The following is a 26,997-nucleotide window of genomic DNA, read 5'->3' as shown; positions in this document are numbered from 1 at the left end:
GAAGACCTAGACGAAACACGATCTGATACACTGCATGAGGAGGAAAAGTAACACAGGGGGACATAAAGACAGGGAAGTTGATTGTGGCGTCAGTGCGCCGGGGAGACACTTGGTGGGTAAACATCAAGACGAGTTAGGGGATCCCACAGGGAGAGAAAGTCGATTGGGCGCAGGGTGGAGAAAACGCAGTCCATAACGTGCAGAGGTTTAGAATACAGGGAGTCTCTGAATAAGCAGGGCTCCCCGATACGGAACAGCAACTACTAAGGAATAGCCGGGAAGGTTAGGAGTGCACGGTGGGAGGGGGGTTAGATTGGTTTGTTCCATAATTAGATGTTTAGTTAGCTATTGGTAGGAACATTGCAACGTAGTGCCGTAGACCAGGATTAGGAATAATGTGGCTTCACTTGGGAAGGGACACATGGTCACATTATGAACAGTACCAACATGCTCAAGGAGTAAATAATTGTGCCATTACGCCACCGGACCCCAGGGTTGTTGGCCACAAGGCTGTGTAAATTACGAATATCTATGATCCTAACTTACGATGACTTTGCCTCCGGGTTGTAGGCCGCTTGCTGTGCATGCTACCAGTGCTGTACAATAAAGGTTTTTGAAATAAAAAAAAATAAAAAAAAGAAACACGGAATTAGACCGCTCGGGGGCCTGCCCAGACAACCTGCAGCGGCAGCAAAGAAGTTGGAGGAAATAATGCTGGATGTGTGTGATGTGTAGCAAATGCGTAATGTGGAAAGGGGACGGTATATGCACTAGTCAGCATATCACGACGTACACACAAGAATAGACTACTGGTTTGCATCTTCCTCGCTGCTCAACCAGATTAGACATTGCATAGTGTTACCCCGCACCCTCTCAGACCACTCACCTTTACTTCTACTTCTCAAGCCTCCCCAGAGAACGATTCCACCGTTTACCTGGAGGTTTCCCCCGTATTCGCTGTTAGATCCCCTATTTCGAGAAGAGCTGGCTGAAACAATAGACCTCTTCTTTGACACTAATGTTGTCTCAGTAGATAGCTTTCAGACGATCTGGGAAACTTTTAAAGTGTACATTAGGGGTATGGCGATGACAAAATACTCTGGGGTGCTCTGTGCCATACGGGGAAGGCGAACTGCGATAGAAAGGAACTTGCGCACATTAGAACCCGATTTGGTTGCGGGGAGAGGGGTGAGAGTGGAAGAGGACAAAGGCGCTTCTGGCGGAATAATAAGAAGAGGCGGATCGGGAGGTCAAACACTTAGGCAAGTATGCCACGGCGCGAGTCTACGGGGAGGGTGAGAGGCCAGGGTCAGTACTAGCTAGGCTCATGAAGGCCAGGCGAGGTAAGACGCGAGTGACCGAGATTAGGGTGGACAACGGAGACCTCCTGACTGAGAAGAGCAAGGTGGCTGAGCGCTTTCGACAATACTATGCTGACTTGTATAGAACGAGATCCGGAGAGATGGATGACCAAATTAGGGAATACTTGGAATATATACAATTGCCGCGGCTGCCGGAGGCACATAGAGAGCTGCTGAGACACCCGATAGAGAAAGACAAAGTGATAGAGCCTCTGAGTGGCATGTTAGCAGGGAGTGCCCCGGGGTCCGATGGTTTAACGGTTGCTTTCTACAAAGCTTTCTCAGAACAACTGCTTCCACACCTTGCTGCCCTGTTCGATGATATGCTAGAAACTGGTCTAATGCCCCCGTCCATAAGGGAGGCGATCCTAGTCGCCATACCCAAGCCAGGCAGACCGACGCAAGAATGCAGTTCTTCCCGTCCGCTCTCACTACTCAATGTGGATGTAAAGCTGTTTGCGAAAATCCTTGCCACTAGACTAGCGCTAATGGCACACATTCTCGTGGCACCCGAACAGGCGGGCTTCGTGCCCACCAGAAATTTAACATATAATATAAGGACAGTATTTGGAACCATGCAACATGTCAAACAAGAGAACAAAGCGGTGGCGATATTCCTAGACATGGAAAAGGCTTATGATTCGGTGGAGTGGGGGTTTCTGCGCCAAGTACTGACACGAATGGGCCTTGGAGGGGCATTTCTACATATGCTGGGTATCCTGTATTATGAACCAACGGCACGAGTACGTATAGGCGATTTGGTCACGACTTCGTTCAATATCACCAGGGGCACAAGACCAGGCTGTCCACTCTCAACGCTGCTTTATGCACTGGTGGCAGAACCACTAGCATGCGCTTTAAGAGAATATCACAGGAATTAAGGCATAGGATTCCCCACTTATCGCATTGTAGTGTCCACATATGCAGACAACACGTTGCTTTATGTAAGAGAACCGGAGACAAACTTGACGGCAGTACTTAAGAGAAGTGGTTAAATTTGGCGATCTGTCCGGCCTCAAAGTCAATTGGGAGAAGTCCTTGGTCTTCCAGCTCACCCTGGCCACTGTTGAATTTGCACTGGATTACCCTCTTCGATGAACAGTGGATTCGGTAAGGTATCTGGGCATCAGACTACATATGGATACAGATATCTTATTCAGGGAAAATTACGGCACGGCCATTTCTAAGCTTGAGGACGAGGTAGACTTATGGATTTGGCTTCCGTTGTCATTGATGGGGCGTATATCAATAATGAAGATGGTAGTGTTGCCCCGATTCCTTTTCCTTTTTATCAATATTCCACTATTCCTGCCGTGCTCCTTCTTCCGCCGATTGAGGCAATTGATGCTTAAACTTGCCTGGGCAGGAAAACAGGCCAGAGTACAGTGGGGAGTGCTCACGCTGCCTTATCACCAAGGAGGTCTGGCTGCGCCAGATTTTGAACTCTATTACAGGGTATCTCAGGGAGCGCACCTACACTCTTGGATTCATGGAGGGGAGGGGGTTCCCCACCTTCGGATGGAACGCCTGTTCGCAGCCCCAGTGGCCCTACTGGCTGTTATTATGGAACAGGTGGATCGTAGGACGGGCATCCTAGATTCCTTATACGACAAGACATGCCTGGCATTGGCTACTGCACAACCAAGCGGGTGCTTTGCTATATTCCCCGGCCATGCCGATTGACTGGATGAGATGGCTCGGACCTTGCACGGAAAAGGGGGTGGTGCTAGCACTGAAAACGTTGAAAATAGAAGCTGCCGGTGACCTCTTTCATGAGGGTATTGTGCGCACTGCGGAGCAGCTGCAGGGGGCGCCGGAAAGTGATTAACCGATAAACAGATTTCACTTTCATAGAGTCAGAATGGCACTACGAGCGCAGCTAGGGGAAGACATGTCGGAACCTCCAGAGGTGCGCAAACGTACGCATGTGATAAAGGCAGAGTCCCTTGTAAGATGGTCACTGCTCTATATAAGATTGCAATGTCACATAGGGCACACAAGTATACCACAGCTAGGCTGGCGTGGCAACGTGATTTGGAAGTTCAACTAGATGACACAGTATGGTCCTACTGTTGCCTTAATACCAGAAAAATCTCCCTACATGGCAGACACAGGCTCACACATTTTAAAAAACTAAATAGAATATACTACACTCCGGAAAGGTTGTGCAGATATGGTCTACGTGAGAGCGCAGAATGTGAGAGGTGTAGGATGGAAGTGGCTGACATCATTCATTTGGCTTGGCTGTGCTTGGGGTGCGCGCTTTCTGGGGGATGATTTTTTATGAGTTAAGTAGGATTGTAGAGGTGCCAATGGCTCCAAACCCACTCATGGCCCTACTAGGTTATACCAAAAACCTACCAAAGTCGATTTGCAGACTAGCTGACATGGGGCTCCTGATGGCCAAAAGGAGGGTAGCCATGAGTTGGCTGAGGGGTCCGGTCCCGACTTTGCAACAGTGGTCTAGGGACATGCTATACTGCTCCACTCAGTCGGAACTCTATAGTGAGCTGCTACCCCCCAGAAGCAGACCTAAGAACTTTTGGGAGTTGTACACTACATACACACAAAGAGCGCAAGGCGATGATGAGCTGAGAGCTGGGGAAGCCGAAGACACGAGGGAAGGGAACGGGGCAGACCCGACTGGGATAGGCTAAGAGGCTCTTGTGTGCTCCACGTTGGGAGGCTGTGAAATCTACCAGGGGTTAGACTCAATTATACTATTTAACAGTATGGTAATATACGCCGCCTGCCCGATTTGGGATGTTGGCTAAATGGCTGTGTACTCTGAAGTACTACTGCAGTTTGCGACAAACTTAGATTTTGAATCAGTTTACTCTGCCTGCACCTTGCTGTAACAGTACCATTGTTTTTTCTCTGTACTTAATAATCAAAATAAACTTAATAAAAAAATAAAGTACATTCTTCTAGGCCGCAACCAACATGGAAGTAGTAGACAATCGCAACTCTTTTTAATAAGAGATTTACAAGGAAGAGGCTGAAGCAGAAGGATAACCCACACAATACATGCATGGGTTGCTTATTTATCAAAACATTATGGTACTCGAGTCTAGAGACCAGTCGTCCTAGTCTTCAAAGCTAGGAGAAAAATCTCCATCTAATTCAAAGACTCAGCACCCACATCTCAACAATTGTTTGGTTAATAACATATTGGTTAATAACAGTGGTAATAGGTCAGCAAAATGCAGAAGCTCCCAGAATCTTTTTCTTGATAAAAGGAGATTCGTTATCAATTAATTATTTTAACCTTTTTTCTTAGATTTTTGCTGTAGCCAACGCGTTTCCTCTAATAGGACTTCTTCAGGGCTCGTTCGATGTATACACTGAGATTTTAACTGAAAATTCTCCATCTAAAAGCCAAGAGCGCTTGATAGTGTGCTATTGCAACAATCTGTATATACACAAGAAGCTCACACAAACGGATTCATGAGTGGAAGAAACTGGATGACAAAAGTTAGCAACATCAACGTCTAGTTCCCAAATCAATATATAGAATGAGGTTTAATGATTCAAAAATGGATGAAGTCTTGATGAGAACAAGCAACATGATCAAAAGTCAGAACCCGTGAGTCATGAAGTATGTTAACTCCCATCCAAGCTAGAGTAACCACAATGTTTTGCTGTCCAATTACTGCTGTTATTAACCAATATGTTACGAAGCAAACAATTGTTGGGGTGTGGGTGAAGAGTCACAATACTTCTTTTAATGTGTTTGATCATATAGAATATGGTCTAAAATGTAGGTGTAAATAGAATATTGACTCGATATGTATACCTTCCGCTTGGTTCCAGCTTTGGGTGGGATCCCATTGTTAGGATCCTGAGCCAGCTCTTCAACATTTGGCTTGAACTTCTGAAGTAAAAGTGCAGTAAGAGGACCATCTTCTCCCTCTGGATGATTCACGGACAGAAAATGGTAACTGTAGTCCAATTCTGTTGGGCAGTTAGGAACTTCAAACATCTCAACAACCTATGAAAAAAGGAATGTAAATTATCAAGCTGAAAACAAGCCCTGAAAGTCATGTTCGATCAGTCAAGAAGGACAAGACCATTCAAGTCTACATGCACAAAGTTAAACTAAATGCAGTCCAAAACCATTAATATCAGAAAAGGTTCTGTGATTTGTCAAACATCTGACACACATTAAAAGTCACACTAATCATATGGACAGGTGGCTACTCGGTGGCGAGAGGTGCACTGTATGCTAACCCCTCCAAATTGAAGCTAACGGGGCCTACTGGACATGCCGCTTAGGTGTGTGGCACTGCCACATTGAGTCTGGGATGGAAAGAAAGAGTTACACTGGCCACCCCACTCTGGCACACTGCACAACTGGGAAATCTTAGGGTCACGAAAGGTTTTGACCGGTGGGACTTAATATGCATATCAGTGGTCGGGGACCTGTAGAGTGAAGGGGGTTATCTCCTTTGCCCAACTGCAGGAAGAATACGAGCTAGCGGACACGAAGCAATTCAATCTTCCGATTAGCCATGCGCTACATGCGGCAATACCTAGGGAAGAGACTCCACCAGAGTCTTCCCAGTTAGAGAACAGGCTACTAGATGGATATCATACTAAAAAGTCAATCTCACTAAACTATAAAAAACTTAATAACATGCCTGAACCCCTCCTCCGTCTGAAGAACAAATGGGATCACGACGTAGCGGGACTGGATGACGGGGAATGGTTAGAGGCTCTTGCCTCTCCAGGAGAAACAGCTATTTCTTTCAGGCTCAGGCTCGTCCAGCTTAAGATACTTCACAGAATATACCTTTCAGGGCCAACGCTAGTGAAGATGGGTTATAAGACTGATGTAGATTGTACCAAGGGATGTGGGCAAGAAGGCACTTTTATACACATGGTCTGGGAGTATCCGGCAATCCAGAAATACTGGGTGAGGGTAACAAGGTGTATGACAGAAGCGATGGGCGACATGACTGAATGCAATATAAAGCTGTGTCTCTTAAATATCTGGGGCCCCACCGACCTAAATACCAAGGAGAAAGTATAGGTGACATTAGGGATGATGATTGCTAAGGGGAATATTGCAAGGTTGTGGGGGGCGCGGGAGATGCCATCCCTGAGGCTTTGGTAGAATGATACGGACTACTGTACGTTTACCAAAAAAACAGTACAAGTATCAAGAGGCTGCCCCACCAATCGGACACAGATATGGTAAAAATGGAACACCTATAGGGGAGAGATCTGCAAGACGCCGATGACAAGACAAAGGCATGACTCAGAGTAATGGACTCCCAGCGTGACATGATGTACACTGTATTGCTCTAGTTAGTGTAACACATTTATAGTGGGACCATTGTTGATGGATGTACTGTAGACAAGATTGCTGGTGCATTGTTTTTACGTGCGATATTTTTTTTAACATTTCTTTTTATTAAAAAAAGGTAAGTTACAACCATATATCAGCCTCTGTTACTGCATCAGAAAGCTGTGTCCTTTTGTGTTTTGGTCAACTTTGTAAATATAAAAAACATTTTTGTATGTCGCAAAATATGTAGGTTTCATGTTCACTCGGGACACTATGCACCAGATTGTGATTATATATTGAAATTGTATATACAAACATTTGAACTGACAAACATCCTGCAGTTTATAGTGTAATATCTGTTCAACATTCACTTACCCCTTTTTATCGCCATTGCGCTTAGGATTGCTATTGTCTAGTAATTACATTTGTCCACAGGAGCCAATGTCTGTTTATATAGGACTATGAAAGCATTATATAGAATGTAATGACTATATTAAAAAAAGCTGGGAATTTGTATTTGCTTGTTGTAATGGTTGTTTGTCGTTCGTTATTTTGTTATGGGGGGGAGTTAGTGAGCGAGATAGAGATAGTGATTCAGATAGTTATTGAGAGAGAGAGTTGGAAAGTTAGTGAAAAAGAGAGAGTTAGTGAGAGAGATAGTGAGATAGCGAGAAAATGAGAGAGTTCGTGTGAGAGAGTTAATTAGTGAGGTATTGAAAGTGTGAGTTATTTAGTTTGTTAGTGTGAGTTAAGTAGTAAGTTAGTGTGAGAGGCAGTTAGTAAGAGAGTTTGAGGGAGTGTGTTAGTTAGGTAGAGATAGTGAGAGAGTGTGTTAGTGCGAGAATTAGTGAGATATAGTGAGAGAGAGGTAGTTAGGTAGTGTGTGAATTAGTTTGTTAGTGAGATAGTTACTGAGTTAGTGAGAGTATGATAAAGTGAGCATAGTAATGTTAGTGGTTTAATATGTTGGTTATTGGTGAAGCTATTACTGGTGCAGCATTACAGTGGCATTGTAGCGTATGGGTTTGAGGGCTAATTTTTGTCTAGATTCTAGCTTTATTGTGCTAGATTAATCCACTCTAAAAACCTAAAAGGAGTCCAAACTAACGTGCCGATGTTTATAGTAGATAATCATAAAGAGAATGCTAAGCATCCCAGATACCAGCCTAATTTAAGCTCCTTGCAGGTGCTAATATTACGGTCCTGATGTAAGTAAAAACTGAACTGTTTTCACCAGCACATTTAAAAGAAGTTGAAAACTGCAATAGGTCTCGGGTTAATTAAGTTTGAGCTATTGGCATTGCTTAATATTGCAACACCAATTGCCCCAAAAGTCGATAAATTGTAGGACAAAAAATGTGTATTTATTTTTGTAGCAGTGGTGGTATGCTGCGCTTTAGATGAATATGTTTGAAAGTAAAGTGCGCCATACTGCGATTGCTACAATAGTTATTTGTGGATGCATTAACAATTGATGTGTGCACTGATGGCTGGTGGTGTGTGTGCCTGTAGAAATTGTGCACTGATCGCTGGTGGTGTGTGTGCCTGGTGGAAATGTGCACTGCTGGCTGGTGGTGTGTGTGCCTGGTAGAAGAGTGTACCGACGGTTGGTAGTGTGTGTACCTGGTTAAAGTGTGCACGGACGGCTGGTGGTGTGTGTCTGATGAAAGCATGCACTGACAGATGGTGGTGTGTGTCTGATGAAAGCATGCACTGACAGATGGTGGTGTTTGTGCCCAGTGAAAGCGTGCACTGACGACTGATGGTGCCTGTGCCTGGTGAAAGTGTGCTCTGACAGTGTGGTTGTGTGTGTGGTTGGTTGGTTGGGGGTGTGTGTGTGTGTGGTGTGTGGTGTGTGGTGTGTGGTGTGTGGTGTGGTGTGTGGTGTGTGGTGTGTGTGTGTGGTTGTGTGTGTGTGGTTGTGTGTGTGTGGTTGTGTGTGGCTGTGTGTGTGTGTGGTTGTGTGTGTGGTTGTGTGTGTGTGTGGTTGTGTGTGTGTGGTTGTGTGTGTGTGGCTGTATGTGTGTGTGTGTGTGGCTGTATGTGTGTGTGTGTGTGTGGCTGTATGTGTGTGTGTGTGGCTGTGTGTGTGTGTGTGGCTGTGTGTATGTGGCTGTGTGTATGTGGCTGTGTGTATGTGGCTGTGTGTATGTGTGTGTGGTTGTGGCTGTGTGTGTGGCTGTGTGTGTGGCTGTGTGTGTGGCTGTGTGTATGTGGCTGCGTGTATGTGTGTGTGGTTGTGGCTGTGTGTGTGGCTGTGTGTGTGGCTGTGTGTATGTGGCTGTGTGTATGTGTGTGTGGTTGTGGCTGTGTGTGTGGCTGTGTGTGTGGCTGTGTGTGTGGCTGTGTGTGTGGCTGTGTGTGTGTGTGTGTGTGGCTGTGTGTGTGGCTGTGTGTGTGTGTGTGTGGCTGTGTGTGTGTGTGTGTGTGTGCGTGTGTGTGCGTGTGTGTGTGCGTGTGTGTGTGTGTGTGCGTGTGTGTGTGGCTGTGTGTGTGTGTGTGTGTGGCTGTGTGTGTGTGTGTGGCTGTGTGTGGCTGTGTGTGTGGCTGTGTGTGGCTGTGTGTGTGTGGCTGTGTGTGTGTGGCTGTGTGTGTGTGGCTGTGTGTGTGTGGCTGTGTGTGTGTGGCTGTGTGTGTGTGTGGCTGTGTGTGTGTGGCTGTGTGTGTGTGGCTGTGTGTGTGTGGCTGTGTGTGTGTGGCTGTGTGTGTGTGGCTGTGTGTGTGGCTGTGTGTGTGTGGCTGTGTGTGTGGCTGTGTGTGTGTGGCTGTGTGTGTGGCTGTGTGTGTGTGGCTGTGTGTGTGGCTGTGTGTGTGTGGCTGTGTGTTTGGCTGTGTGTGTGGCTGTGTGTGTGGCTGTGTGTGTGGCTGTGTGTTTGTGTGGCTGTGTGTATGTGTGGCTGTGTGTATGTGGCTGTGTGTGTGTGGCTGTGTGTATGTGTGGCTGTGTGTATGTGTGGCTGTGTGTATGTGTGGCTGTGTGTATGTGGCTGTGTGTGTGTGGCTGTGTGTATGTGTGGCTGTGTGTATGTGGCTGTGTGTGTGTGTGGCTGTGTGTGTGTGTGGTTGTGCGTCTCGAGCTGGGAATCCTTTTAAATAAAAGGAGAGGCGCGTGCACTTGTGCAGTGTGCGCTTCTTGGTATGCACACAGACACATACTCTCTCTCTCTCACACATACCCATACGAACACACTCTCACATCACATACACACAAACACACACACAGACTGTGCTGGGGCAGGGCACAGGACATGCCGTTCTTGCCTTGAGACTCCATAGAGTTAGAGTGCATGTACCCCGGGAGGCACACACAACACAGGAGTGCATGTGCGCCTCGAGCTGGGAATGCTTTTAAATACAAGGCAAGCACGCCATTAATCTATGAATACATACAGAAGAGAAACACAGAAAAAGGGAAAGACCCAACAAAAGCTGAAACAAATAGTGGAAAAAGCAGAGGAGAGGTTTTCAGGGGGAAGAAACCACAGGAACGTAGAGGGACTTTGATAATCTAAAATGCAAAGCAAGACAAGCACCTACCTCTCAGTGCCCTCACTGCGTTGCAAAACTTCTGGATGCCGGCCAGGAAGAGAGCAGTGATCGGCGCGCGGCGGGGACGCTGGCGCCGTGAGCGTGCGCGCGACTGAATCCGCACGTGGCCAGCCAGTTGCTCGATGCAGTGCTAATCCTCTTATGTAACTCCGACAGGTGGATGACTGAATAGGTCTTCTATGATATCATTCTTTGTGATGGCACATTAACCCTCTGAGCTGACTCGCCATCATATACTTGTAATTGATTTGTCAAATGTCAGCATGTTTCCGTTTTGCTATGATGAAGGTGCTCTGCCATGGACTGCAAAGAGGGTCCCATGCTATATACAGACACCCATGATTGGACTGTCAGAACAGCAGAAAGCCAGACATGTTCTTGCACATCAAAGGTGAGGGGGTTTCCAGAGCTTCACTGTAGCCAAAAGCAGCAGTTTGTTATTATTTCCGGGTGGTCAAGCTATAGCTAGAGTGAGCCATCAGGCTTGCAGCCCATGGGAGTCACAACAGCATCTCCATGAACTAGTTAAGAAAGCTTCTTATGAACCAAGAGTTCACGTTTATTGTAAATACGAATTGGCTGTGCTCGAAATATATATTACCTGTACAGGAAATCTAAACTACCAAAATGAGCATGATGTTCAGTTTAGATATGGACAGGAATCCCGCACCAAGACGCTGAGCCAGTCAGGAAAGAGGCTTGTAAAGGGCAATTCTACAGAAAAAGAGCCACTTCTAGGCACTTTCAACTAAAAGATTAGATGAGTGTAATAGATTACTTTCATACTGAAGTCTGGCATATTCCTAAGCACTACAAGCTTTGACAGAGTTGGTGGGGAAAAGCGAGATTGGTAAGCTGTCCAAAGATCACACAGGTCTGATCAAGGCAATTCTACGGAAAAAGTGCCACATCTAGGTACATTCAATTGAAACATTAAATGAGTGTATAATAGATTAAATTCATACATGAGGCCTATTTCTAAGCACTACAAGCTTTGACGGAGTTGGTGGGGAACAGCGAGATTGGCTCCCTTGCCAAAGATCATTATCACACCGGTCTGATGAAGGGAAATCAGAGGTTAGAATTGACTTCTACCAGCCCAGAGCCTGCAAACCAGCCTTTAGACCACATCTACTTCAACAGAATGACATTTAACAGAAAATTAATATAATAGACTTTATTATGCCAATATGAAGCTCTACATGCAATAAAGACCAAACCCACACCATTCCATCAGTTTATAGCATATTGCGCCAATGGATAACTAGGGATTTCAAAACGTATATATGGCCAAAGACTCTCTAAAAAAATCCATAATTCAATTAAAATTGATTTTTTAACCTTTCATTGACATAATTGTGCCACTGGAGTTTGGCCTGTACAACAGTACTAGTCGCAAGATTTATATCTTTTTTACAGTTTGTGTACCTTCAATTTGAATGAAAAAATTCACAGATGAATAACATTTTTAGAGAACCTCATAATGGAGACTATGCTCTCACAGAGCCAGGCAATAGGGTCGCTTTCCACAGCACTACTCACACTGGTCCTTCCTCTAAATGGGCCAACTAGAAAATTAATTGGACCAAATTCTAAAGTGAATGAATGGTAATGGGGTATTCCATGATTTACAGAAGCGTGCCATGCTTGAGCACTCATGTCAGATGTAGGGTTATTTCCTATCCACATACATCGAGTCTTGGGTAAAACCAGATTTTTTTTTTTTACATTACCATGGAAAAGGCACGATTAGGCCAGCAGTGCAATAAAAGTAAAAAGCTGAGGCAAAACTATGGCTCAAATAAATAGGACACAGTATATGAAACACAGGTAAGAGTAGCTCAGAATAAATTAGATCTGGGGGTAATCAGACAAGCACTCGATAGGTCCCCTTAAAGATGGGTTTAGACCTCGTATTTGTCCCTCCAAGTACAATAGGTAAAAGGAGATGGTTAGCAGGCGTGGTGATAAGCCATTCAGTTAGAAAATTTTAAAAAACTTATCAGAAACAGGGAAATACAATGAAGAGAGGAATTGTATTAGGCAGATACGAAATTTAGTGGGGAGAGAGAACAGGGAGTAGAGAGCACATCCTGATTAGTGGTGGCCAGACAAAATGCTGAGGTTTCTTGTCATAACATCAATTTCTTCCCCACCCACATTTAGTGGTTAACCAAAGGTGGCGGTAGGTATGCCTTGAAGTCGCACAGAGACACTGCGACTGGGAGAGACATTTTCCTGTCTGTGTACACAGTTTCCTTTGAACAGATAACATGCGACATTCACATCTTCACTGTTTCTAGGACTTTTTAGGCCACCTTCACTGTGATAGGATTTTGCACAGTAAATTTTTCTAGTCTGCCTTTCGGCTTTTGTTTTTTGTCACCGGCTCTTGGAAGACATTGTGGAGCCGAAAAAGGACATCAAACCAGGGGCCCAAGAATGATTTTGGAAAGGAGACTGTGGTCAGATCCGAGTCTAACGGGGTTAGTGGTGCTGAATGAGGTAGAAAAACGAGGCACGAGTGCCCACCTGCCTGTTGGAGGAAACTTTACATTATTTGTGTTATTAGCTGTGAAAAACACGATAGTTTACAAACTCCCTTCCTAATTACTGAATAAATAATAGCAACCGACCTGATTATTGGTATAGGCACGTAGTGGTTTTTTCTCAAACTTTAAGAAAGATCGCATAACTCTAGTTAGAAGGATGCCGGCCCATAGTAAGACACTGCACAAGGCAAGCATACCATTAATCTATGAAAACATACAGAAGAGAAACACAGAAAAAGGGAAAGACCCAACAAAAGCTGAAACAAATAGTGGAAAAAGCAGAGGAGAGGTTTTCAGAGGAAAGATACCACAGGAACTTAGGGGGACTTTAAAAAACTAAAATACAAAGCAAGAAAGCACCTACCTCTGAGTGCCCTCACTGCGTTTCGAAACTTCTGGATGCCGGCCAGGAAGAGAGCAGTGATCGGCGCGCGGCGGGGACACTGGCGCCGTGAGCGTGCGCGTGACTGAATCCGCCCGTGGCCAGCACTTGTCGCTCCCCCTCTCCCATTAGGATTGCTGGGCACGTGCCCAGCTCTTGTCTCCTTTTGTCGGCTTTGGTGGCTGACATGATCACAATAGTTCTCTGCCGAGAACGCGCTTCGCGCGTCTCTAGGCCGAGACCTAAAAATGGTATTACAGGGGAATGGGCAATATTTAACACCGGCTGAATGTTAGCCTCCTGCACATCATTACAATACACGCATGGTTTGATCTATACAGAATAGTTTAGCGTAGTACACCCTGAAACACACAGAAAATATTTGCAAATATATTTTTGGGGTAAAGTGTGCAGTGATTTTTTAGTATTGTAGATGTTATTTAATTTTTAGGGCTCGCTGCGAAAAGCGTGCGAAAGTGCGCTCTCGCAGAGAGAACTATAGCTGTCGGCTCAGCCGAAAACCAGGGGCGACAGGAGCTGGCCACGCGCATCTGCCAGAATCGGATCGGAGCGGCTGGCGCGCACAACCACGCGCTCCGATTCCGGCAGGCTAGTCACACCCACACCAACACAGAGACGCGCGCACACACACACACACACACAGGCAGACACGCAGAGACATGCACGCAAACACACACTAGCGCACATACACGCACGCATACACACGAGCGCACACATACAGAGACACTCACCACCACCTCCCGCCGCACACACAAGAGCGCGCGCGCGCACACACACACACGAGCGCGTTTGCCGCCACGGTGCGAGTCGCCGCTAAGCATACGGCTCGCACCGCCCTTTGTGCCCCCTGAAGTCCTGAAGTGTGCGCTGTGTGAGTCTCACCCCCATGACGACTCGCACAGCCTCTCTGCTTCGCCTGCGTCCTGGGTCACTGAGCGCACCGCCCCACGAGTCGCACCTGCCTGGTGCGACTGGTACACTCACTTCAAATCATACCATCTCCCAAGTACGCTCCCGAGTAAGTGTCTCACGCGGGATGCGTGAGACTCGGTAGGTTCGTCCCCCGATCTGCGTACGAGGCGCACAGAGGTGTTCAGGCCTCACGGACAGCGCGTCCCCGCCTTAGGTCTTGCCTGCAAGCTAGGTAGGGCGTGTTTGGAGCCTTTTGTTACCCCCTAAAAGAAGAAACAGTGCCCGAGGCCCAGTAAAGTGGTTTTGAGGGGCATTTAACACTGTTTGAAGATTGTACATTGCTAGTAAGAACTGTGACATCCCAAAAAGTAACTGGAATTGTTTTAAAGTGACTGAAACGCACAACCACGCGCTCCAATTCCGGCAGGCTAGTCACACCCACACCAACACAGACGCGAGCGCACTCACACGCAGAGACATACACGCACGCAAACACTAGCGCACATGCACGCATACACACGAGCACACACACAGAGACACACACCACCACCCCCCGCCGCGCGCACACACACACACAAGAGCGCGCGCACACGCACACACACGAGCGCACCCACACAATAACTGTCAGCCCCGTGCGTGAGGTGCATCATCAGAGCTGTGTGAATAATAACAGCTGTGAACCCGTGCCTAAGGTGCATCATCAGAGCTGTGTGAATGAAAACTGCGTCAGCCCCGTGCGTGAGGTGCATCATCAGAGCTGTGTGAATAATAACAGCTGTGAGCCCGTGCCTCAAGTGCATCATCAGAGCTGTGTGAATGATAACTGCGTCAGCCCCTGCTAAGGTGCATCATCAGAGATGTGTGAATAATAACTGCGTCAGCCCCGTGCGTGAGGTGCATCATCAGAGCTGTGTGAATAATAACAGCTGTGAGCCCGTGCCTAAGGTGCATCGGAGCTGTGTAAATAATAACTGCCAAAATAGAAGGGTGGGAGGTGCACAGCCCAGTTGAATGTAATTTAAATGATGTTTAAAAGGATGGGTGCACTCCAGGGTGGCGTTTCCGTCAAGCGCCTAAAAATATGAGACTTGTAGTGTACGCAAAGATATGCATGTACATCCCCTGTAAGAGGCACTCCTTGGATGATCAACACAATGATTCCAAAGTTGAAAATGAAACATAGATGTATTAATCAATCTTCATTCAAAAAAGTTTTTTTGCCAAAGCTATTCTCATCATATCAATGTGGTATGTAAGCAGTACAACGTGTACATCATAAACACGAACTCCAATGCATTTCGGGCTGGACGCCCTTTGTCAAGGAGAGCTGTAAAGAAAAAGCGAGCCCATGTCAGGGTGGGAAGTGAGGAGATATGTATAAAAATGGTGATAACGGGTACTGAAACAAGGAAGATTAAATTTTAAATTATGAGTGCCGATCAATGTGACTATTGGGTCGGGTGCCGGGCGAAAAAGAGGTGGGCGGGTAGACATTGAAAATCAAAGTCGCGGTTCTGTTACGGGAACCTGCACGCGAGTAATGTGCTTACTTCATAGAGGTAGCGGAGTCGACCGCTGCTTCAGTCAGAAGGTCCGGGTGTTCCCATTCGGTTAGCGCGACGTACGCGAGGGGATGTAAATAGAGGAAATGTGACGTACATGAAATAGAGAAAGGACTAACGTCGGGGGTAAAAACAAAAGAGGTGATGAAAAGAAAGTCGCGGGGGCCATCTTGGAGTGGTTAAAAGAGAAAGTTTAAAAAGAAAAGAAACGAAGGGTGAAAGGGCTAAAGTAACGTGAAAGAAAATAAAAATAAAAACTAGACTAGAAAGGAATAAAGAGCAATGAGGTGTAATGACAATTATAAATAACAACTGTATTCAACTCGATCATTCAATCCATGTGGTTTGAGTGTCTAAGCGGTATATCCATTCCAGTTCTTTTTTGAGTAGTAGTTTGTGATTGTTTATGCCTTCAGTGCGAGTGATAGTTTCCAGTACTGTGAATTGGAGTTGTGCAATGGTATGATGGAACTCGTGAAAATGCATGGCGACATTTGATTTTTCCTGTTTTGTGCGGATGTTGGATTTATGTTCGTTCATGCGAACTTTTATTTTCCTCTCGGTTTTGCCGACATACAATTTTCCGCAAGGGCAATTCAAAGCATAGATAAGGTTCATAGAGTCGCATGTGGCATTTACTTGTAGTTTGATCGAGTGGCCTTTCATTGGATGTTTGATGGAGTTGCCTTTGATGATGCAATTGCAGTTGTTGCAGTTTAAGCATGGTTGGGTACCTTTGTAGTTTTTGCTGGTAGATGTAGGGTGGTAAGAATTTCTTTAATGTTTTTACTGCGGGTGTAAGCAAACAATGGAGGAGTGTGAAAAATGTCCAGAAAATCAGGTTCCAATTGTAAAATCGGCCAGTGGTTGAGGATGATTTTCTTGTATTTGTTGCTGGCCGTGGAAAATTTAGATACCAAGACCATGCGTTCGTTAGATTGTTTAAAACTTTTGGAAAGGCTCTGTTGTCTAGTGATGTTAGCCACTCGTGTTGCTGCTTCATTAAGGATGTTTTCAGGATAGCCTCTGTCTAAGAAGCGCTGATGCATTTCCTAGATTCTAGTGTTGTAAGTTTGTTCATCCGATACGATTCGTTTAACACGTAACATTTGTGAAAAAGGCAAATGCTTCTTAAGTGATCCTTGGTGAAAACTAGTGAAATGCAATGTATTATTGCGGTTGGTGGTTTTGCGATGCAAGTCGGTGATGATGCCTTTTTCGGTGATCTTGATATGGACATCGAGAAATGAGATATCTGTGTCGCTGATTTGCCATGAGAGCTTGATGCGTTCGTCTTTAGTGTTGAGTTCTGTCAATGCATTGCTAAGTGACTCTTGGGAATCAGTCCACATGATGAATAAATCGTCTATGTATCTGACGTACATTTTTATTTTGTCGTGGAAGGTAGCATTAGCATATATATGTGTTTCTTCAAAATTCTCCATGTAGATGTTGGCGTATGTTGGAGCCGCACAATTCCCCATCGCCATTCCGGATAGCTGGAGATACCATTTGTCATCCTCTTGAAAGTAGCTATGGTATAGCGTGTACATCATTAGTTCCATGATGAAGGTCTGCATACAAGGGTCAATGTCACTGTCAAGGAGAACTCGATCGACAGCTTCAATTCCTCCCTGATGGGGTATGGAAGTGTACAGCGAGCTGACATCTGCTGTACAAAGTATCAATGAGTCGTTGGTGTTGACATGAATTTGGGCCAATTTGGTTAGGAATTCTGTGGTGTCTTTAATGTAACTGGTGGATTTGGTGACCAAAGGTTGAAGATATTTATCTATGTACTTGCCCGTGGATTCGTGTATTGATCCTTTAGTTGCAACGATGGGTCGAAAAGGTGGGTCTTGAAGATTTTTGTGTATCTTCGGGCTCATGTGGATTCGTGGGCTTCTACTTCAACTGTCTACCCACCCATTCCTTTCACTTCCCTTCCCTTCACCACGCCGACTCTCTGCCCTCAGCACCAGCGTTAGATCAGCCCTCACTTCTTTGCTCTCGCTGACTTTCCGCTCACGTACCTGCTGACCTGCATGTTGACCTTCAACCTTTCACATCCCACCTCTTTTTCGCCCGGCACCCGACCCAATAGTCACATTGATCGGCACTCAGTTTAAAATTGAATCTTCCTTGTTTCAGTACCCGTTATCACCATTTTTATACATATCTCCTCACTTCCTACCCTGACATGGGCTCGCTTTTTCTTTTCAGCTCTCCTTGACAAAGGGCGTCCAGCCCGAAATGCATTGGAGTTCGTGTTTATGATATACACGTTGTACTGCTTACATACCACATTGATATGATGAGAATATCTTTGGCAAAAAAACTTTTTTGAATGAAGATTGATTAATAAATCTTCGTTTCATTTTCAACTTTGGAATCATTGTGTTGATCATCCAAGGGGTGCCTCTTACAGGGGATGTACATGCATATCTTTGCGTACACTACAAGTCTCATAAATAATAACTGCGTCAGACCCGTGAGTGAGGTGCATCATCAGAGCTGTGTGAATAATAACAGCTGTGAGCCCGTGCCTAAGGTGCTTCATCAGAGCTGTGTGAATAATAACTACGTCAGCCCCGTGCGTGAGGTGCATCATCCACATTGCTCAGGTCACCCAAATTCCTGCACGCTCTACCACACTGCTTTCAAAAACAGCATACTCTTGCACACACTCTCACTGCTCACCAATTCAAAGTTTGCTAAAAAAATAATGCAACATTGTCATACATAATGCCAATAACTCCAACTTTAATGCTGCGAGACCTATTGCATTGTAAATGCTTGTTTAGGGTGTTATGTACATTTGTGTATGAATGCTGTAGTTCAAGTGAGACGAGGAACTAAGGAGAACTTGATTTTTTGTGTTGATTTTTTTTAACGCAGTTTAAGGGTAAATAGAGGTTTTAAGAGCGAGAAAAGGTATAGGAAAGTGGAAGATGATAGTGAAAGTACTTTACGTTGTGTGTGGAGAAATGGCTATATTGGAAGGAAGCGGGTGATGAACAAACCACGGACGGGAGAGTAGGATGGTAGAGAAAGTGTAGTAGGAGGTGTGCTGTGTCTGCCTGCTGATGATGTGGCGTCGCTGGTCTGGGTCCTGTAAAGCTTTGTCAGAACAACTTGTTATTTAATGTTAATAGGAGCGCCTGAAGGCTTCATTATATTTGTGTTAAACTTTGGCTTAAGTGTGGAGAAAGTGTGCTGTGTATGCCTGCAAAAATTGTAAACGAGAGGTGTTGCAAAAGGCAAAACTAAAGGCAGGATGCTTAGCATATTAATACACTAAACAGCCATTGGCAAAAAAGTGGAAATGCAGTACTTCTAAAGCTGTAGCCAAGCCACTCTGTACAAAAAAAAAATGGTAACAAAACATCTCATACAAACGTAATCTCAGTTTGGAGAACTCAGACGTTAATGCTTCCAAGATCGATGAACTGAGCTGACTTTATATTGAGCTTGTTCAAAAGTAGCACCTACCGTGAGATGCCCTCCGGCAGGCAGGCTTTATTTACTATATGTCGTGACATAAGCATAAGTATTACGTCCTGTTTCTGTTTTTCAAATTTCTTTAAGGTGGCAAATGAGCGTCCCGGTAGACACTGGAGTCAATTAAAAAGACTGCAGGCGATGACATAATGGCCTTGTTGGGCACTAATTGTTGAGTTTTTTCTGTTTTGTTTTTTAAACGTGCCCCTGCGCGCCGCTGCTAACATTAAACAGCTAATAGCACGGACTGAAGCCCCTCTGTATAATCTAAAAAAATGGTAACAAAAGGTGTCATGCAAACCTAATCGTAGCTTGGACAACTCAGACGTTCATGCTTCCAAGGTCGATGAACTGAGCTGATTTTAAAATGCGCTTGTTAACGAGACGCTTTCCAGCAGGCAGGCTTTAATATATGATGTGACATAAGCGCAAGTGTTACATCGCGTTTTTTTGTTTATTATTTTTTTTAAATTTTGCACATTACCTGTAGTTGGTGCCGGCACCCGCTTCCCTACAAGAGTTTTTTCGCGGGAGGGGGCGGTTCTTATCCACTCCCGGGGGATTTGGGCGAAAGGCGCTCTGCTAATTGGGTGGTTGGTAGTTTTAAACCCACGGAGCAGGGAGCAAGGAGGGTTGGGAGAGGGGGGATAGTCCCGTTGGAACTGGTGTTCGATGTTGGGGATCAGATAGAGTGTACATTGAAATGTGTTGCGCTCGCTTTTTGCACTGGTTTTGATGGGGAGGGGGGCGGGAAGGGGGGGGGGGGGGACGAGAGGTTTCCACGGTCACACCACGATACACTGAACAGAGTCGGGGTACGCACCAGCATGCACGTACATGTCTTCTCACACAGTAACGGCTATGGCTAGAAGATGGGATAACAGCCTTAAGGTCCTAAGCTGGAATGTCAACGGGCTGGGTGATGAGCTCAAACGTACCATTGTATTGCAGTTTATTAAACGCCACCTCCCCGATGCAGTACTACTGCAGGAAACTCATTTGATGGGTAAAACGTGCCAGGCCCTCAACAGATGGGGATAAACTTTGGCGGTTCATTCAGGCTTCACCTCTGGCTCTAGAGGCGTGGGAATCCTACTATGCCGTTCCCTGCCACTCCTTATAGACCACACGAGACAGACCCATAGGGACGCTTCGCAGCGTTGTCGGGGAGATGGGAGGGTCGCAGGCTAAATCTGATTTCCACCTATATCCCACCTGGTCTTCAAACTCAATCCTATGAGGACCTGGGTAAACTCCTACTCTCCCTCCCTGACGGACAGCTGCTTGTCGGGGGGACTTCAACGCAGTGGTCTCAGGGACCTTAGACAGACACCCACCCAGAGACATACCACAAGGGCAAAAATGGCTGGCTGACTTCCTAGAGGCCTTTGGGTTGACGGACATATGGCGCACACCCCACAGACGAACAATACACGTTCTTCTCCGGCCCACATCACTCTTTCTCCCGCCTGGACTATATCCTTACTCCACTACATCATGACACAGTCATACAAGACGTCACACACCTAGCTCGAGGTACCTCCGACCACTCACCAGTTTGGGCGCCCATCACGATCGGGGCTAGACAAGAGGGCTGCATGACGCCCATAAATGCCTGGCATCTCCGAAATGAGGAGCTCAGGAAAACGCTGACCCTCGCTATAAATCGATACTTTGAGAACAATTTTGGGTCGGTGAGCTCCTCTGTAACACTGTGGGAGGCTTTTAAAACTGTGCTTAGGGGAGAGGCCCTGTCGGCTATTGCCGGCCGCCGCAAAGACAGGGAGGCGCAGATCACTTCTGTCGAGACAGACCTGAGGGCGCTGGAAGAGGCTGCACGCTCCGATCGGACACCAGAAACGCAACATCGACTACACCTTAAAACTGTGGAGTAAAGAGGGTTGGTTACGGAGGCGGCCAAGACCGTTGCTAGGGATAGGACAGGCAGGATATATGATCAAGGCGATAAAGCTGGCAAGCTCATCGCATGGCTTGATAAAAAACAACAGGCAAACAAAATTGTACCCGAAATACATACAGCTTCGGGGTCTGTTGTGACGGAACCTCGGGAGATTGCCTCTGAATTTGTGCGGCACTTCCAGCAGGTTTATAGTAAAGGGTCGGACCGCCCGGAAGAAGACTCTGTAGCCTTATTGGCAGACATCCGGATGCCATGCCTCTCGGAAGTTGAACGGGACGCCCTAGAAGTTCCACTAAGTACAGCCGAGCTGGAGCGTGCAATAAAAGGCCTTCGCCCAGGTAAAGCTCTTGGACCTAACGGGCTTCCAATCGAGCTTTACAAGCTAAAGCCAGACGTCCTCAGTCCATACCTCAAGCACATGTTTGACGAAAGTAAAGCGGAGAGGTCCCTGCCGCGAGACCAACGCCTGGCCACGATTGTAGCCATACCGAAAGAAGGGAAACCGAGAGAGTCCTGCTCATCGTACAGACCCATTTCGCTGCTTAACGCAGAGCCAAAAATATTGGCCAAAACTCTTGCCAATAGACTACAGCCGGTCTTGCCCACCTTGGTCCACCCGGACCAGTCTGGCTTCATGCCCCATCGAAATACGGCGCTCAACCTTCGCCGCCTTCATGGTGTGGTGGGGAGGTGCCACACTTTACAAGAAGAGGCGGTGGTAGTCTCACTTGATGCCACTATGGCATTTGACACCCTAGAGTGGCCATACATGATGGCGGTACTCCGTAAACTGGGCTTCGGCCCGAACTTCATAGCATGGGTACGTCTCCTATACTCGGAGCCACTAGTTCAAGTGGTGGTTAATAACAAGGTCTATGAGGTCTTTGGTCTGGGGAGGGGGACCCGACAGGGCTGGCCACTTTCCCCCCTCCTGTTTGCAATCTCCCTTGAACCACTTGCCGCGTGGATCAGGCAGGACGTATTTCTCAAAGGGATACAGTGGGCGGATAGCTGGGAGGACAGGATCTTACTATATGCGGATGACATCCTCCTCTACCTATCAAGACCCCGGAGGTCAATCACGGCGGCCCTTGACATCTTTACTAATTTCGGGAAGAACTCCAGGTTTCGGATCAATTGGACCAAATCTCTCCTTTATGTCCTCCATGGCAACCCCCCCAGGCTTCCCAGTACCTGCCCAATTACAGTGGCGGAGGACGGGTTCAAATGCCTGGGGTCTTTGTCTCTACAGACAAGGCCAAGATGTACGAACGAAATTTGCTTCCGCCCCTTCAGCGGCTCAAGTGTGACTCCACCATATGGCAAAAACTCCCACTGTCCTTGCAGGGCCGCGCTGCCCTTTTTAAAATGATAGCCCTCCAACGGTTCCTTTACGCCCTCCAGAACTATCCGGACCGGGTGCCGAACTCTTATTTTGTAGCCGTAGAGGCCGCACAGCGGGACCTCCTCTGGTCCGTCAGGCCTCGAATAGAACTACAAAAACATACACTGGGGAGGTACGACGGAGGAATAGCACTCCCAGACATCCGCAAGTACTATTGGGCAATGCCCCTAGCTGCTATTAATCAAGGCACATACAGTGACGGTGTTGGACAGGCCCCAGAAGGGGGCTCGCTCCCTCCCCGCATGACAGAGCCAGGACACCGACTCCCCAGAAGCCACCCCCAGAAGTAACCCGTAACCAGTCCCACACGGGACACCTGCCCCCGAACATCTCCGTAACACCGGCCTGGGCCTCCACCGGCACCATCGCCCGGGCCCAGCCGCCATCTTGGACACTGTGCCACGAGGCCGCGTGGCCTCAGCTCGACCCCAACCCTGGGCCTGGCCAGGCCCGACAGCCCGGCACCACCATCCACCCGGGAGGTGAGCGGACCACTTGGCAGGTCAATGGGAGAGAGGAGTTTCGATGGCTCTCCCCCTCCAGGTGCCTATCGCCCCCAGCCTCCCCGGGCGCTGGCTCCACCCCCCTGCTGGGTGTCTGGACTCCCTCATCCCGGACATCCCGACCTCCAAGTGCGAGGGTCCGGACGTCAAAGGGCGCCAGCCCTATAACTGGGGCAGCTCCAGAGCAGGAAGGCAGTTGTATCCTGGAGTCGAGACACACCGTGAAGAACTCATCCTTGACGGACTGCTGGCGCTGCCGCAGCCCTGCCTTGTGAACTGTCATCCTGCCCGCTGCCGCAGCCCTCTGCAACCTCCATCCTCGTCGGGATCTGCTGGCGCTGCCGCGGCCCGTTGTAACTACCATCTTCGTCGGGACCTGCTGGCGCTGCCGCGGACCGTTGCCACCTACAGCCCGTCCTCCTAGAACACCGAGCTCGAGGATTGTGAGCTACCCATCATCTCATCGTAACTACCAGATTGGTAACAAGACTGTCCCGCTACCCCCTTTTCCCATCCAAGAGACAAGAATCGAGGGGACCCCTGAGTCCTGACCTCCTTGTACCATTCTACCGTACTTCAAGATTGCTTATAAAGAACGTTAAACTTTATCTTTGTGTGGTGTCCATCTGTGGGGGGGAAGTTACTGGTCTGTACGATCGCTGGAGACAGCTCTCCCCGGAGACCTCTCCCCTTGTCCTCGGCCGACCCTCCAGGTCCCGTCTAACATTGGTGGCCAGCGGCGCGATCCGAATCAACGCGTACGTACAGAGAGTGACTCACCCCACGACTAAACCACAATGACAACCAAAGAGAGCGGATCCACAGAAAAATTCTAGATGGAGAAATTGGAAGAGTACAACCATCGTGAATTAAAACAATTTTGCATCGAACTAGGCATTGCTACCACCGGTCTGAGCACGAAAGACGATTTCAAGCACGCCATCGAGTCTTGGGCGGAAACCGGGGCCGTCAGACCCCCGGACCAAAATGTCGCAGCATCAGAGATCAACACCACTTCTCCCGAAGAACGGAGAGCGGGTCTCTCACAGGAAGGGATCCAAGAAAGAGAAAGAAACAGACTACACGAATTAGAGATGGCCCGGCTCAAGATGGACGGTGAGCTAAAACTAGCGGAACAAAAACTGAACTTAGAACACCTACGGCTCCGAGAAGTGCGGGAAGAAAAGCAAAGGCAAAGAGAACTCGAAGAAAAGAGACTGGCATACGAACACCAGCGCAAGCTAGCTGAAATAGAACTACGAAAACAAAACAAAGAACTAGGGGTGCCCGAGCAACCGCGCACCCCAGGTGCTACGGAACAAAAAGTCCACATCCCCAAGGACGTCGTCCGAGAATATTATCGGAACGACGACATACAACAGTGGTTCAAGGCCTATGAGATCGCCATGACCTCCCACCGGATCGATCGAAGTGACTGGGGAGCCGGTCTGTGGGGTAGGTTCATCAATGAAGGCCGCGATGCCCTGCTACAGCTCCCGGACCATCAGATGACGTCCTATGATCACATGAAGGCCGCCCTCCTCACTCGATATGGACTCACGCCCGAGATGTACCGCCAGAGGTTCCGCGACTGCACCCGGATCCCGGGTACAACTTGGGTGGAATATGTGAACTATTTTAGCCGAGCCTTCGAAGGGTGGATCAAAGGTAGCAGAGTCACCACCTACGAGCAACTCTTCAATCTCATTGTATGGGAGCACCTCTCCAACAACTGCTTCGTCGAGCTCAGGCAGCACCTCCTCGACAGTAAATTGACTGACCCTCGGCAGCTCGCCGCTGAGGCTGACCGATGGGAGAGCACCCGAGTGGCCCGGAGTGGGCCAAACGAGCAGAACCGAAACAACCAAGGCCCTCATCGTCCCCGAGGAGGAAGAGGAGGCCAGGGCCGGGGCAGAGATGCCGCCCCGGCAGCTCCCGTCAACAACACCCCACCCCCGGCTGGGCAGGGGAACCCTCCGATGCGCCCAGGGTTCCGAGCCAATGTCACGTGCCATCGGTGCCAGCGGGTCGGACACTATACCAACGACCCGAACTGCCCCAAGAACCAGACTCCCGGGCCCCGCCAGATCGCGGCCGCCGCCCTAGGAGAAGAACAAACGTACGAAGAGCATGAAGAATATGAACAGGAACAGACCGAGTGGGAACCTGCCGCCATGGTCCTGGCTTGCCTAGGGGGAAGAGACATGGTCCCGCGGGTCCCCCTACCCGCAAACACCCGGAAATACAGCCAGTGGGTGAACATCAACGGACGCAAGGCCGAAGCCCTGCGTGACACCGGAGCCAGTGTGACGGCCGTCCGCTGTCACCTGGTGACCCCCGAACAAATCTTGCCAAAAGTCCTTTGCCCTGTCCGTTCAGCTGACAATTCTGAGAGCCTATGTCGGATGGCCTGTGTCCCCTTTGAATGGGGAGGAGTGTCCGGCATGCTGTAGGTGACTGTCCGCGATGATGCCCCCGTGGACTGCCTCCTGGGAAACGATCTCGAGAGTTCCCCGTGGGCGGCCGTTGAGAGAAGAGAACACCTGGGGATGCTGGGCCTCCCAGACTGGGCGTGCGTAACAACCCGGTCCATGGCCGCCCGTGCCGTCCCCAGACCCGAAGAGCCCGAATGGCCAGCACCTCCTCCCCCGATCACTCCAGAGGAAGACGCCGGCCGCCCTGACCCCCCAGAAGAGCCCGCCCAGCCTCAGGACCTTCCAGACCTGGCTCAGTGGCGTCAAGAGGGGGGGCCCACCCAAGAACAATTTCGGCAGGAGCAAAAGACCTGCCCCTCCCTCGAGGGACTCCGAAAGCAAGCCCTCGCCCGGAGCGCGGGAGACACCGCAGGGGCGCACTGGATCTACTGGGACAACGATTTACTATACAGCGAGCAAAGAATTGCGGAATTGGGGGCCAGTCGGGTGCTGGTGGTACCCCTCCGTTTCAGAGACTTCCTTTTAAACTTGGCCCACGATGTCCCCCTGGCTGGGCACTTGGGGCAAGATAAAACCTACAACCGCCTGGTGACACACTTTTACTGGCCCAAGATGCGAAATGACGTTTCCAACCACTGCCGGGCCTGCCCCACCTGCCAAGCCAGTGGCAAGAGCAGCCGAAAACTCAAGGCGCCCCTACAACCATTCCCTGTTGTCACCACCCCGTTCGAACGAGTGGGAATAGACATTGTGGGGCCCCTGGACCCTCGAACAGCACAAGGGCACCCTTTCATCCTGGTCCTGGTGGATCACGCCACCCGTTATCCCGAGGCCATCCCCCTCCGAACAGTGACAGCACCAGTGGTAGGCCGAGCCTTGATGGGGATCTTCTCGCGAGTGGGCTTCCCCCGGGAGGTCGTCAGTGACCGGGGCACGAACTTTATTTCGAAGTATATGAAATCCCTCTGGCAGCAGGGCGGGGTCACCTACCGTTTCACAACACCCTATCATCCGCAAGGAAACGGACTGGTCGAGCGGTTCAACCGCACCCTCAAGGGAATGATTATGGGGTTGGAGGAGCCCCTACGCCGCCAGTGGGACGTCCTACTACCGTGCCTCCTCTTCGCCTACCGAGAAGTCCCCCAGAAGTCCCTCGGTTTCAGCCCTTTCGAGCTCCTGTACGGGCACCCTGTCCGAGGGCCCCTCAGCCTAGTGAAGGAAGAATGGGAGATGGCCCCCCGAAAACCCCTCCGGATGTCTACAAGTACCTCCTGACCATCCGCAACCAGACCAGGCGATTCAGGGAGCTCGCTAAAGCCAATCTTGAGGCCAGTCAGGAGGACATGAAGAAATGGTACGACCAACATGCCTCCTCCGTTGAGTTTGAACCTGGTCAGCAGGTGTGGGTGATGTCCCCCACCGAACCTTGTGCCTTGCAAGACAAATGACCGGACCCTTCAAGGTGGTCGAACGCAAGGGCCCTGTCACCTATCTCATCGACATGGAGTCCCCCCGAAACCCCCTCCGGGTCCTCCACGCCAACAGACTCAAACCACACTTTGTGCGCTCAGAGCTCAGCCTCCTGATGGCTACAGACAGTGGG

At 48.5% G+C, this 26,997-nt stretch overlaps 1 protein-coding gene across 3 annotated transcripts in view; it reads right to left on the bottom strand.

Moving 5' to 3' along the window:
* MED14 (mediator complex subunit 14) overlaps nucleotides 1–26,997 on the bottom strand; it is a 1,095,522-nt gene that overhangs the window by 569,492 nt on the left and 499,033 nt on the right. For all 3 annotated transcript variants that reach the window (XM_086934128.1, XM_086934129.1, XM_086934130.1), the window contains exon 14: nucleotides 5,158–5,352. In XM_086934128.1, coding sequence (XP_086790254.1) covers nucleotides 5,158–5,352 — 195 coding nt within the window. The remainder of the gene's footprint in view (nucleotides 1–5,157; nucleotides 5,353–26,997) is intronic.

Source organism: Lissotriton vulgaris, chromosome 8 (assembly GCF_964263255.1).
Source record: "Lissotriton vulgaris chromosome 8, aLisVul1.2, whole genome shotgun sequence".
NCBI classification, from domain to species: domain Eukaryota; kingdom Metazoa; phylum Chordata; class Amphibia; order Caudata; family Salamandridae; genus Lissotriton; species Lissotriton vulgaris.
The sequence above is the reverse complement of the archived record's forward strand: the minus strand, read 5'-3'. Positions and strand labels throughout refer to the sequence as shown.